The sequence below is a fragment of the Coffea arabica genome, chromosome 2e, assembly GCF_036785885.1.
Source record: "Coffea arabica cultivar ET-39 chromosome 2e, Coffea Arabica ET-39 HiFi, whole genome shotgun sequence".
Taxonomy (NCBI): Eukaryota; Viridiplantae; Streptophyta; class Magnoliopsida; order Gentianales; family Rubiaceae; genus Coffea; species Coffea arabica.
In genome coordinates this window covers 31,546,907-31,559,315 of record NC_092313.1, presented here as the reverse complement: position 1 = coordinate 31,559,315, position 12,409 = coordinate 31,546,907, and the positions used below count along the sequence as shown (strand labels likewise).

The 12,409-nt window shown below is 35.6% G+C and overlaps 1 protein-coding gene across 1 annotated transcript; it reads left to right on the top strand.

Moving 5' to 3' along the window:
• Positions 1–4,920: 4,920 nt before the first annotated feature.
• On the top strand, positions 4,921–7,647 carry LOC140036979 (ribulose bisphosphate carboxylase/oxygenase activase, chloroplastic-like). The gene is made up of 7 exons (XM_072080334.1): positions 4,921–5,091; positions 5,557–5,873; positions 5,964–6,069; positions 6,158–6,243; positions 6,390–6,862; positions 6,954–7,235; positions 7,360–7,647. The coding sequence occupies exons 1-7, from the start codon at positions 5,047–5,049 to the stop codon at positions 7,473–7,475; spliced, it is 1,425 nt and encodes a 474-aa protein (XP_071936435.1). The 5' UTR covers positions 4,921–5,046; the 3' UTR covers positions 7,476–7,647.
• Positions 7,648–12,409: the final 4,762 nt, after the last annotated feature.

Genomic DNA, 12,409 nt, shown 5'->3' with positions numbered 1-12,409 from the left:
ACGTCATCCGGTTCAACCCCCATCGAACCCGATTCAACCCATTGACCCCTGACCCCTGAGCTTAACCGAGTCGATACCCGGTCCGGTTCTGAAAACATAGCTTAAAACTTGTGGCCCAAAATTGCTCAAGGTTGTCCACTAAAATAATGCACGTGCGCGTGCATTCCGTGCTCGATTCCTTTCAAGTTTATTTCACTAGTGCATTAAACCTCTAATGCACTTTCATTCATACTATTATTATTCACTCTTAATGGCCTAAAAATAAAGGTTTAAAGTCCCTCAATTAATCGCGCACGCGAAAACGCGTATTTCCGAATTGTACGCGATAAAGTGAAAATTTCAAAAAATTCTTATAACGATAGTATCACTAACTAATAATTGAACACTTAAACATAAAAATACCTATTTCAAGATTAATGTACTATCGGATCAAACATAGTCTCGAAAAATGTGCACTCCTTATTTCTCGCTAAACGAGTTCTAGAAAAATTAATTTTACTAACGAGACGTGTTAAAAATATAATTGAGACATTATTCCATGTAAATAAGTTTAAAGTAGTTAAAATAAATTATTCGGAGAAAATGAGTGAATAAATATTTAATAGAGCCATTAAAATAATATAAAAGTAAGAAAATAAAAATCTGGGTCCTCACAGAGTTGACCTCAAACTGGCTGAGTCATACTCGAGTTCAAAATATTAAATTCGTTAGTTCGCAAGCGGCTTACGAGCTTGAGTGTATATATATATATATATATATATTTTATTTTAATAGTAAAATTACATATATATCCATAATATTTTATTATTTATTAAAAATATTATTTTATTTATTTTTTTAAAAATAATTATTTTTATTTATTTTTTAAAAAATAATTATTTTTATTTTTTTCGAGTTCGAGCTTCAAAATTGTCAGCTCGTCGAGTTCGAGTTCGATAAAATTAAGACAAGACTCTACTCGATTAAAGCAAATCTCGACTCAACTGTATTCGTTTCAGTCCTAGGTTAGGCTATGAGAAGCTCAAATGGCACTGGGGCACAGAAAAATGAAAATTTGTCTAAAGGCCCAATTGTACATGATTGGGAACCCATTCACGGTTCTGCCCAAGTGCATGTATTCTGGATCAATTTCACCACCTCCAACAAACACTACGCCGAGCATGGCCCCAGTTTTAAAGCCATAAATTCAATTCTTTCCGGAAGATTTGAGATCTACCCAACTCGTTCTAATTATTTGGATCGGTTGAAAGGTATTTGAATCCAAATATATTAATGATTTATAAATTTAAATACCACGCAAGTAATCTAAATAGCTTGAAGGATTTGAAAGGATTTCAAATTTTTCATAAAATCACTCAATCTAAACACAGCCTACTGAATCAAGGTGATAATGTGGGAACCGGAAAAGCTTCTAAAATTGGCCTGGTGTTTCAATGCTTGCTTTGCGTAACGCAAATGTGATTTTGTCGGTAGAGAGATGGCAAGATTTTTCAAATGGACCATCATTCCTCGATCTCAAGGTATGCAAGATATTTCGTACGCCAGAAGGGAAAAATTGCAAAAAATTAATCCGTATCAATTCTCATGTTTGTATGAGAGAACATAGTCCACTATATAAAGAAGTTAAAAGAGCAAAAGCTGTTCCATATAGTTACCCCTTACCAGATAACAGTTTGGAGCTGAGTTCCTGCTTGGTTGTTTATGTGTTTCAGGTTGTCCATGTTAAGCTCCATTACTGTGGACTTAGGTTTGTAAAATCAATAGTCAGGTTTCTTGAAGTTGACAAAAAAGACAGAAACTCCGTTACGGGGGGCTTGGGGTCTAGTTAGGTCTTAGCAGCGGGGCACCCTGTGGGGTTTCTATCCCACATCGCTTGGGGGGGTTTTGGGTGTTGGGTTTATAAGTCTCCTCAGTACCCTCACTAGTTACCATGGCTTTTGAGGTGTACTGTGGACTTAGGTTTGTAAAGTCAATAGTCAGGTTTCTTGAAGTTGACAAAAAAGAAAAAAAAATGTTAAGCTCCATTACCATTACTCTGGTGCTCATTGTATCTTTTTAATTTGTCTAATTTATAAATAGATAATAGGTTTTTTTTTTTTAGCAAATTTTAAATTTTTCATTAATTTCGATCTCTTTTCTCTACGGTTCCATTCACTTTTGAATAGAAGGCAGGTTGATAAAAAAAAAATAAAAAAATACCCTCTCTATTCTTTCCTTTCCCTCCTCAAAAACCAAGGCAAACTCAAAAATCTTATTCCTTTATTTCCTTTCCTTTCATTTTGCTCTCATTCACTCAAACAAACAGTGCCTATATGTCATGGAAGAGAGACAAAGGGATAGAGGAAAAGAAGTAGATTAAGGTAATCATTATTATTGTTGTCTAACTAATTGGAGACAATTATGCATAGCTAATTAGTAAAGCTTAAATTTAAAATGTCATTAATGACATAAGTTGACCAAATTCAAAATCTTTAGCTAACTAAAAGTTTGGCATTGAACTGGCCAGTTTACTAAAAACCGTTTTCAGTTAAACAGTTCGATAGTTGAACTGAACGATTTTCCAGTTTAACACGAAATTGAACAGAAAAGTGGGCCAGTCAACTTCAAGTTTAGGCTTAAACGCATGGTTCGATTTAATTGTGAACAGAGCCTCGGGTTTCATTAACTCAAACCCTGTTAATGCCCAACCTGGATAATACTTAATGGGAAAATACATACGGTATATAATAATATACATAATTACATGTACTATAATGTATGCAATGTATAATTTATATTTAAATGTACGATAACGTTATATAATATATTACATATGATTATGTACTAATTGTGAGTTTATGTCGAGCCCAAATAGGTTCGAAGCCCTAATATCTTTATTGGACATCATAGTTTGAGCTCGAATAATGAAAACCTAAAGATTTTATTTCTTTTTTAGTTAAGTTTTTCTCCTTGAGTTGTAAGTCGGGTGCTTGTTAAAAAAAAGTTGAAAGACTTTTTGTAGTAGTACACCCTCTCATCAATATGAACTCTCTTGCTAGCCTCTAATACAACTTAATTAGGCTCCGCCTGCTAGTTATAATACGATATTATATGTATTTCTGTTTGTAAAGGAAAAAATACAAAAATATTAATGGCCATTTGATGAAGAAGAACGGTAGGAAGATAGCATGAGAGTTTTCTTTTGTTAGAAAAAAAGAAGAAAAAAAGAAATTCTTATTGTCCATTTGAGGTAGGGGTGGCAATCGGGTCAGAAACGGGTTGACAGGTCAGGTTGAGATCTGGATATAATAGATTATCTGCTGATCCGAACACGACCCGTCAATCCAAAACGGGTCAGGATACTTTATCCGAACATGAAAATTTTGAATTGATGGGTTGGCGGGTCAGCCCGAATGACTTGAAATATAATTTCAATTTAGTAATTTACCATTGTAGTTTCTAACAGAACCAATTTCGCACAGGCTAATTACATAATCACGTAATAAAAATCTTGATAAAACAATCCCAAACCAAATTTGAAATAAATTAAAACATTGTAAAAATATTTTAGCTCAAACCAGATCTAAAATAAATTAAGATATTATAAAAATAGAAAATAATGTAATATATCATTTGTCAAAATATAATAATTCCAATTTCACACAAGTTAAACAAATTCATTTAGGATTAAGTGGTTAATACCTTTGGGGAAAAAAAATAACTTAGTTTAGTTAGATAAAATATTTTTATATTTATTAATTTATTTTTAATTCATAAACAGATTATCGAGTCAACCCGTGAGTGACCTGAATTCGATCTTTTTTTTTCGAATTCATCGGGTTCGATTCGATTCTGATCCGAACCCGTGAAGTCTCAATTCAAATCCATTTATTTCGTATTAGATTTGTGTCGTATTTTCAGGTCACGTCGAAAATTGCCACCCTAATCTGAGGGATAACAGAAGAAGCTTCATGAACTTTAGATATTTTGTTGGCTAACCATATGATCTTGTGGTCACATAGAGTTGGAGATGAATTGGGAACTCCAGGCCCCCGCTCCCTACTGCCGTTTGGAATTAAATTTGTCTGGACTACGGTTCCAGACGTCTGTACACTCTTCTGCTCTTTCTTTATCAACATCAACGTGTAACTGTAGTAATTGAATTACTAGTCCATTGAATGGTTCTCGCATCAAACTTATATAACTGTAGTAATTGCTCGGAATAGAGTTGAAGAAGCATGGCTATCCATTTTATTGGTCCAGAGCATTCAGAAAGTGCCTGGACCCAGTGCATTGTTTGACTATTGGGATCAATTATTGCCCCCTTTCGATTTAGATTTCTTTCTTTCATCTTCTCCCTTTTATCTCCGTCAGTTTATCAGAATACTTCTTGCTGTAACAAAAATAAAACTAATTGCTTCACATGATATTTGAGCTGCTCTTTCTACAAAACACGAGTCTTGAGATTCAGTTTTCAGATACTCCAATAGTGAAACAACATTTTCTGTGGAGTGATAAAAAAAGAAGAAACAATTTTTACATTAGTCTAGCATGTTACATCATTAGTCTCTAAAACAGCTACTTATCCTATTTACCAAAATCCAAAGTTTATTTCCACTTTCTTTGTTCTGTCCCAATTCAGAATTATTTCATATGAATATTATCAAAAAGTACCTTGTGAGCTTATGAATGGAAGTGAAGTTCAAACGTTAACCTCAAAATTTCAGAACCCAGAAGCATCCACTTTGTTTGTATGCAGTCCAACCAATCATCAAACCACATATTCCCCCTGAGAAGGGCAGAAACCACACTCCACTCACCAGGTCCATATAATAATAATGCCAATCAAATTTTTGTGGCAGTTAGAAATTCCTCAGCCAGTGCAGAGATTTCCCATTTCTAGACATGCATCTGTCAGCCTCAACAACCACCGTATAAAAGCCTCCCATACCTCTCCCTCGGTCCCTCCTAACCAACTTTTGAACTCAAATCTTAAAGCTGGCTTCTTGAAGTTCGCAAGCATCAACAAGAAACTTACCAGCTATCCCATTGTTCCTGATAACACTAATGGCTTCCTCTGTCTCAACTTTTGGAGCAGTTAATAGAGCTCCGGTACTGTGTTTTCTAGCCATCTTATCTTTACTCTCTAGCCCAGAAAAACAAAAAGGGTCTTTGAGTTCATCGAACTTGTAATGACTTTACTGTTTGAAGATCATCTTATTGTGAAAATCGTATCTTTTGTCTCAACTGACTTGGACAGCAAAAACCATTAGAGTACTTCATTTTTTTGCTTGTTAAAGCATAAGTATTTAGTTTCTAAAGTATTTGTCCAGTGATGGAGGAAGTGTTTGTCAAATTTTGATCCGTTAGAGTACTTCATTTTTTCCCTCCGTATCTGGAGAAACAGATCCTTGAATTAGTTTTCCTTTTGGTTGAGGAAAGTGACTTTATGGTGATCAATCTGAGTGTAATAAGGAATTAATTAGCCAGTAATTTGATATAACTAGGATGGGATGTCCAGATAGTTTCAATTCTTGTACTGCATTATCTCTGAATCAATTGATACACTTGGTGCAGTTGAGCATGAATAGTTGCAGCGCGGGAACTTCAGTTCCAGGCACAGCTTTCTTTGGCAAAAGTCTAAAGAAAGTTGCATCCAAAGTAGTCAGCCCCAGTTATTCATCTGGAAATTTGAAGATTGTTGCGGAAGGGGACGAGCAGAAACAGACCAAAAAGGATAGGTGGCAAGGGCTTGTTTACGACGCCTCGGATGATCAACAGGATATTACCAGAGGAAAAGGAATGGTGGACACACTCTTTCAAGCTCCTATGGGTGCTGGCACTCATGATCCAGTCTTGAATTCTTATGAGTACATTAGCACCGGTCTTCGCCAGTAAGGAGTTCATCTATTGATCTTACAGAGGTTTCGAGCAATTTGTAATTTGGACTCAAGTGCCTAATGGAATTTGGTTTCAATGTGCAGATATCAATTGGACAACAATATGGATGGCCTATATATTGCTCCTGCTTTCATGGACAAGCTTGTTGTTCACATTAGCAAAAATTTCATGAATCTGCCAGGCATTAAGGTTTGCTATTCTTCAATTTGCTAAAGGTTTGAGTTGAATAGCTTTCCAGATGAAACGGAATTTTTATAGATTTCTCAAAATTTTACAGATTCCCCTGATTTTGGGCATATGGGGAGGCAAAGGACAGGGAAAGTCATTCCAATGTGAACTTGTATTCGCCAAAATGGGCATCAAGTGAGTTAACGTTTCCATCTTTTAGGCATTAGATTTAGTCAAAACATAAACCAGAACTGCATGAGTTTAATGGACAACTCAAAATTGAGAAGCAAAAGTTATGTGCTTCATTCTTCTTAAATAAATTTTCTGTTTCAAATTGTTAGCCCCATTATGATGAGTGCTGGAGAACTGGAAAGTGGAAATGCTGGCGAACCAGCAAAATTGATTAGGCAAAGGTACCGTGAGGCAGCAGACAGAATTTCTAAGGGGAAAATGTGTGTCCTCTTCATCAATGATCTTGATGCTGGAGCTGGAAGGCTTGGGGATACTACACAGTATACAGTTAACAACCAGATGGTGAATGCAACTCTGATGAACATTGCTGATAATCCCACCAACGTTCAGCTACCTGGTATGTACAACAAGCAGGAGAATCCTCGAGTTCCGATCATAGTCACAGGTAATGACTTCTCCACCTTGTACGCCCCTCTCATCCGTGATGGTCGCATGGAGAAATTCTACTGGTCTCCAACCAGAGAAGATAGGATCGGTGTCTGCACCGGTATCTTCCGAGCTGACAATGTACCGAGGGAGGACATCGTGAAACTTGTTGACACCTTCCCTGGACAATCAATTGGTATGTTCAGTCAGTGTGATTATTTATCGAGGGACCAAATTAAAATGCAAAGTTCTGCCTAATCATCACAAGTAGCTGTTTACCTTTGCAGATTTCTTCGGCGCCATCAGGTCAAGAGTGTATGATGATGAAGTCAGGAATTGGATTGGAAGTACTGGAGTGGAAAACATTGGAAAGAGGCTGGTGAACTCGAGGGAGGCACCCCCATCTTTTGACAAACCAAAAATGACACTTGACAAGCTCCTTGAGTATGGAAACATGCTAGTCCAAGAGCAGGAGAATGTGAAGAGAGTCCAATTATCCGACAGGTACTTGAAGGAAGCGGCACTTGGAGATGCAAATGAGGATGCTTTCAAAAATGGATCTATCTATGGTTAGCACTCAGCTCCCTTCATCCTGGGCCTTTTATGAGAGTTTGAAACTTGCTTTAACCGTGTAATGGAAATGAAGTTGGGAAAAGATTTTCAACAAACGTTCTTTTCATTGTCTGGATGCAGGAAAAGCAGCCCAACAAGTTCATGTTCCTGTCCCTGAAGGCTGCACTGACCCAAATGCAGCAAACTTTGATCCAACTGCTAGGAGCGACGACGGAAGCTGCATGTATCAGGATTAGAAACTTTCCGTTTAAGGCTATTCAATATACTAATTACTACCAGTATCTTTTCTGCAACTAGTGATGCGAATTCTGTTCCATATCATATTTTAGCATCACAAAATTCTCTCGATAATTACTGTATATCTGCCTACAATGGCTTTGCAAGATCAGATTTTTGCCTTCTATTTTACCCTTTTCTTTTTTGATATGTTTCTTGTACGAAGTTCCGTTAGCCAATTCGATTTCCTTGCAGCCCCTGCGTTGCTAATTATAGAACATGATATCCTTCTGCATCGACTTTGCTAAGCTGAATGATTAGTTTCTTGAAGTGGAATACTAAACTTTTTGCAGCCAAAAAGTCCACAGAATAAAAAGGAATGCATTTTGGGTACTACTATCAATTCCCATCTCAACCTTCTGAACTTTATTCAACGATTAAGCCACCCAATCTAATGCAACATGTGCTAGAGGTTACGGAGTACAGGTGGATGCAAGATTGGTCTTTCACAAAGGAAATACAAAAACACTTGCGTGTTTGTTTCTTTACATAAAATTCGATCCAGAACAAGAATTCAAGCCTGAACTGCCCAAGGATGTGGAGAACAACACAAGGGAATCAGGGATTCAATCCTGCCAGACACGAGTTCCTACTTCCTTCTAGTTTCTTGGATATAACGCTGACCAAGTTGTAGAAAAAGCAGAAACAGTAGTCGATACTAGTAAGATATGTATCATTCCTGGCAGAGACGAATCTTCCCCAAAATCAACCGATCATAGGTGCCCGTGAGACTTTTCCTGAGGAGTCAGTGAAGATTCGCACCCGGTCTGTTCTGAAATCCATTGTAACGAAATAATCAGGCGGAATCACATGAACGTTAACTCCAGGCATCTCTTCCTTGATCCTTCTTTCTGCTTCTTCACTTGTTAATCCCACCAACTCCGGCCATGTTTTTCTCTCACCTGATCCACCACCACCATACCGGTATCCTACCCATCAAAAAAAAAATTTGTATCAGCAGAGTTATCGAGAATTTCTTCTTGATAGAATGCTCCAACTTTTTCCTAACTCCACTATTGACATCTTATGACTCGTTACACTTAATTTTCAACATATGCTTCTAAATCTGTAAAATTAACCGATTAAGAATCTAACGATTCATTAATCTTCAAAGCATTAGAATCCTGATTCCAAGGAGTGATAGTACTATGATGCCAGTTTCATTTACTTGCCGAAAGAACATTCCATTTTTCCCTTGAACAAGGAGTTTTGGACCCGGTCAAAAGTTTAAATTTGATGATGTATAGACTGAGAGGCAAGGGAAGTGTTACCTGGTAAGGTTGGTAATGGCTGCTGAGGTTGGTCGTTGGAGATTGCATTTTGCTTGCTATCCTCTTCAGCCATGACTGATAAGCTTTAAAATTTAGATCAAACAATGGGGACGACAGGTGTTTGCTAGGTACTAACTCCAATGTCCAACGTAGTATTTAAAGATTTTTAAAGATTAGGAGCAACATTTCACCCCATCACCACCCATCCGAAACAAAAAAGGAACCTATAGAGATAAGTTAAAAGGAAATCATTGGGAATGGGGAAGGACTTTTAAAATCTTTTTTATTATCACGTTCAGAGTTCGAATCCTGACATTTGAAAAATTGGTTTAACTGGTAAGACTCGAAATCCCTTATTGATGGATTCGAGTAACATGCACTACCAACAGTCTCTTATTGATGGGCTATATGTAAGAATTAGAGTAAGCCACCAAAAAATTATCTCTTGCTTACTTTAATTTTGAAATCGCTAACCTCCCCTATTCCTAATTTATTATGAATTATTATTTTATGCATTGCTAGTATATATATTGTCAGGTTTAAAAGCATGTCAACTAATATTACTTTAAATTTTACATGTACCATGATTCTAAATCCCTTCACATATATATCGTTAATAGATAGAGGATTAATAATTTATTATTATCAAAAAAAGAAAATCTCTAGAGATTTTATTGGCTGGCTTTGTAGACTTACGTTTGCTTTGCATTCTCCGTCTCCCAAATGGAATATTGCCGGCCAGCAATTAGACCGCATCAAACATCCTCCAAGCTTGTCATTTCTTCTTTCTAGCCTGTGTTTCTAATGGACCACTATGGATCCTTTTTGGCCCAATTATAATATGTAGCCCTGGCCAACGAGCCAGAGACTCCTGTCCGAAAAGTACGCCCACATTTCCTGCACTGGACCAGAGGAGAGTCGTAGTTTGCCATTGAAAAACAACACCGAGGTGATAGCCCAGAACCATTTTGGGCTGGACCCACAATTCCTTTGGATTTTTCATCAATGATGGCTACTTGAAAGTGTTTGATTAAGCCTAAAACAGTCTAGTATTTAAATTTGTTTGTTTAATTTTAACAAATTTGAAATTATATACAGGTTTGGTTAGTCTATTTATCAAGCCAATGCAAATGACTTCTTATCGAGTCAAACGTAACTCTAGCTCAAATAGTTTGAATATCTTATATATTAAATCTCAATTTTTATACTAATCGATCGAGTTTGAAACCTTATTAAACACAAAATATTATTTATTTTGATTTAATTAGTTGACAGACCAAACTGAATGAGTTGTTATTGAGTTGAGTTATATTCGAATGTCAAATAGTTTGGTTCATCTTTTAATCCTAATAGAGTGCACAAATTGAATCACTTTTGGCAAAACTTGTTTAGAGGCAAGGCAAGCTTGAACTCCCACTATTTCACAGGGGATGATTATTTTATTTCCTGCCCCTTGTTCGTTGAGGGGAGATGGTAGTAATATGTGCAAGCCATTGTAACGTTTTAGGGTAGTTTGGTCCTCCCACACACTTTGAAAAAAAAAAAAAGAATAAAGAAATAAATACATGCGAGAAACAAAAAAGCCAGCAATTGAGTGATGAGAGTTTAAGTCCCTTTTCTCCCACATCGGTCCAGTGAGGGTTGAGTGACGAGAGTTTAAGTCCCTTGGTCTAACTTGAAAGTCAGCAATTGCCTTTTGAATTGGATTGAGAATTAGGTTTAAAATTTCTTCCTCTCTATTGTTGGAAAGAGAGACAAAAAAGCAATAAATTTTCTTTTGAATGATTGCGGCCAAACCAAATGAGCAAAACATTGGCGTGCAGGCTGCCGACCTTGTGAATAGGTGTTTACTACATTTCTAAACTATTGCTTTTGGAATAGGGCAGGTTCTTGTTTCGAATTCGACAAATTCTCTATTTCCAGCTTTCAATTTGTTGAACCTTTTCATGAAGCAAGACTTTAGCATAGTGGAATTTTATGAAATAGTCTACAGCAAATGAAGAAATGGGAAGAAGAAACACACATGGCACCTCAGAAAAGTTTCTATTTTTTGAACATAGGAGACAATAAAAAATTTAAATCAATCAAAGTCATTGAAGTATTGTAATAACACATCAGCCTTCGATGATGATTGTCTCTCATCAGCCCATTTCTATTAATATAAGAGCTCATCCCTTGTACAACTTGACTCTCAAACGTGTGGGGCATAAATATCATCTCACGTTGGTCCAACCAAAAAAAAGAAAAAAAAAAAGAGAGAAAAGAAAAAGCATTTATCCAGTTGCACCGACCAAGACAGCTTACCAAACTCCTGTCAAAAACTAGCTAACTTGGTGAAGCATTATCAAAGTAGATTCATCCACTTTTCTATTTTGTGATTTGTATGTTTACCTTACTTCCGTGATCATTCGAATTCTTGAACAGACATTTTTCTTTAACAAAAAATTTGGACAGACATTAAGTAGGCGGTGTTTGTTATCATTCTTGATATAGAAGTACAGATTGAAAAAAATGAACTTACTCATCTTTTGAATCTTTTTACTCTACACAAAAATATATGACGTTGGTGTTGAACAAATGTAGACTAATTATACACACACTATCTAGTAGAAGCGGCTGCGGTTCTAGAATCACTAGTTCCGATTTAAAAACCACCTATTTCAAAAACATTTTTAAAGGTGAAATTGGAAATGGCTCTTATAAAGTTGGTCATGGTTACGATTCCAATTTTGGTTTCAGTTATTTCCAGGTATAGTTTTAGTTCATTCTAATTATACGTAAACTATGTATGATAATCTAATTCAGTATTTTAATTTAATGGGTTAATATCTTATCATATTCAGACACATTTGATGAAAAAAAATAGAACATCCTAATTAATTAAGTAACAATGAATTTTCTAAATAAAACTTATTTCAAAAAATAAGCGAAAAACTATTTAATTATCACTTAATACAAAATATTCTCAAATGTTAAGATTTAATACTTAACAATGTTGTAATTTAATAGATTCCAGATTTTAGATTTCAAATTTCAGATTTTAAGTTTTTAGACTTTAGTTTTATCAAACGCCCCCTTAATCATTTACGAGTACAGTATTTAAGGGGATCGAACCAACTGACATCTAATCCCTGTTCTTTGGTTGGCTTGTTAAAATAAATGATTTAGTTGCAATATATGGTGTCTACCCCAAATTGCTAGGTTGGTACATGACAGGAGATAACCAGAGCAATTATTTTCCTGTTAGAGTGCATTTTACTCAAATGCTAATATTACCCTCAATCAATCAATTTTATTTGTGTTCATTTATTTTTCTAGGATCCATTATGCATTAATTACACCTCTCTTTTTTTTTTCTCTAAATAAGTATTTTTCTGTTAGGGTATCTCACTCTTCCTATTATTCTCATTTCTCTTTTTCTCACTCACACACTAATATATCTATTATTTTACAATTAATTGAAGAGTAAATCTTACATACACTGACAGTGTATACACTATCACCGTTGAATTCATGACATGTGTGCAAAAATTGAATTTCAAATTCAAATTTTATATAGTTGTCATTCATCCAACACTGACAGTGTATAAAAGATTAATCCTTAATTGAATAGCATTGTTTTT

Coding starts and splice junctions, on each gene's coding strand:
- LOC140036979 (XM_072080334.1), top strand. CDS start 5,047: ATGGCTTCCTCTGTCTCAACTTTTGGAGCAGTTAATAGAGCTCCG. Junction 5,874..5,963: donor ATTAGCACCGGTCTTCGCCA/GTAAGGAGTTCA, acceptor TTCAATGTGCAG/ATATCAATTGGACAACAATA. Junction 7,236..7,359: donor CAAAAATGGATCTATCTATG/GTTAGCACTCAG, acceptor GTCTGGATGCAG/GAAAAGCAGCCCAACAAGTT.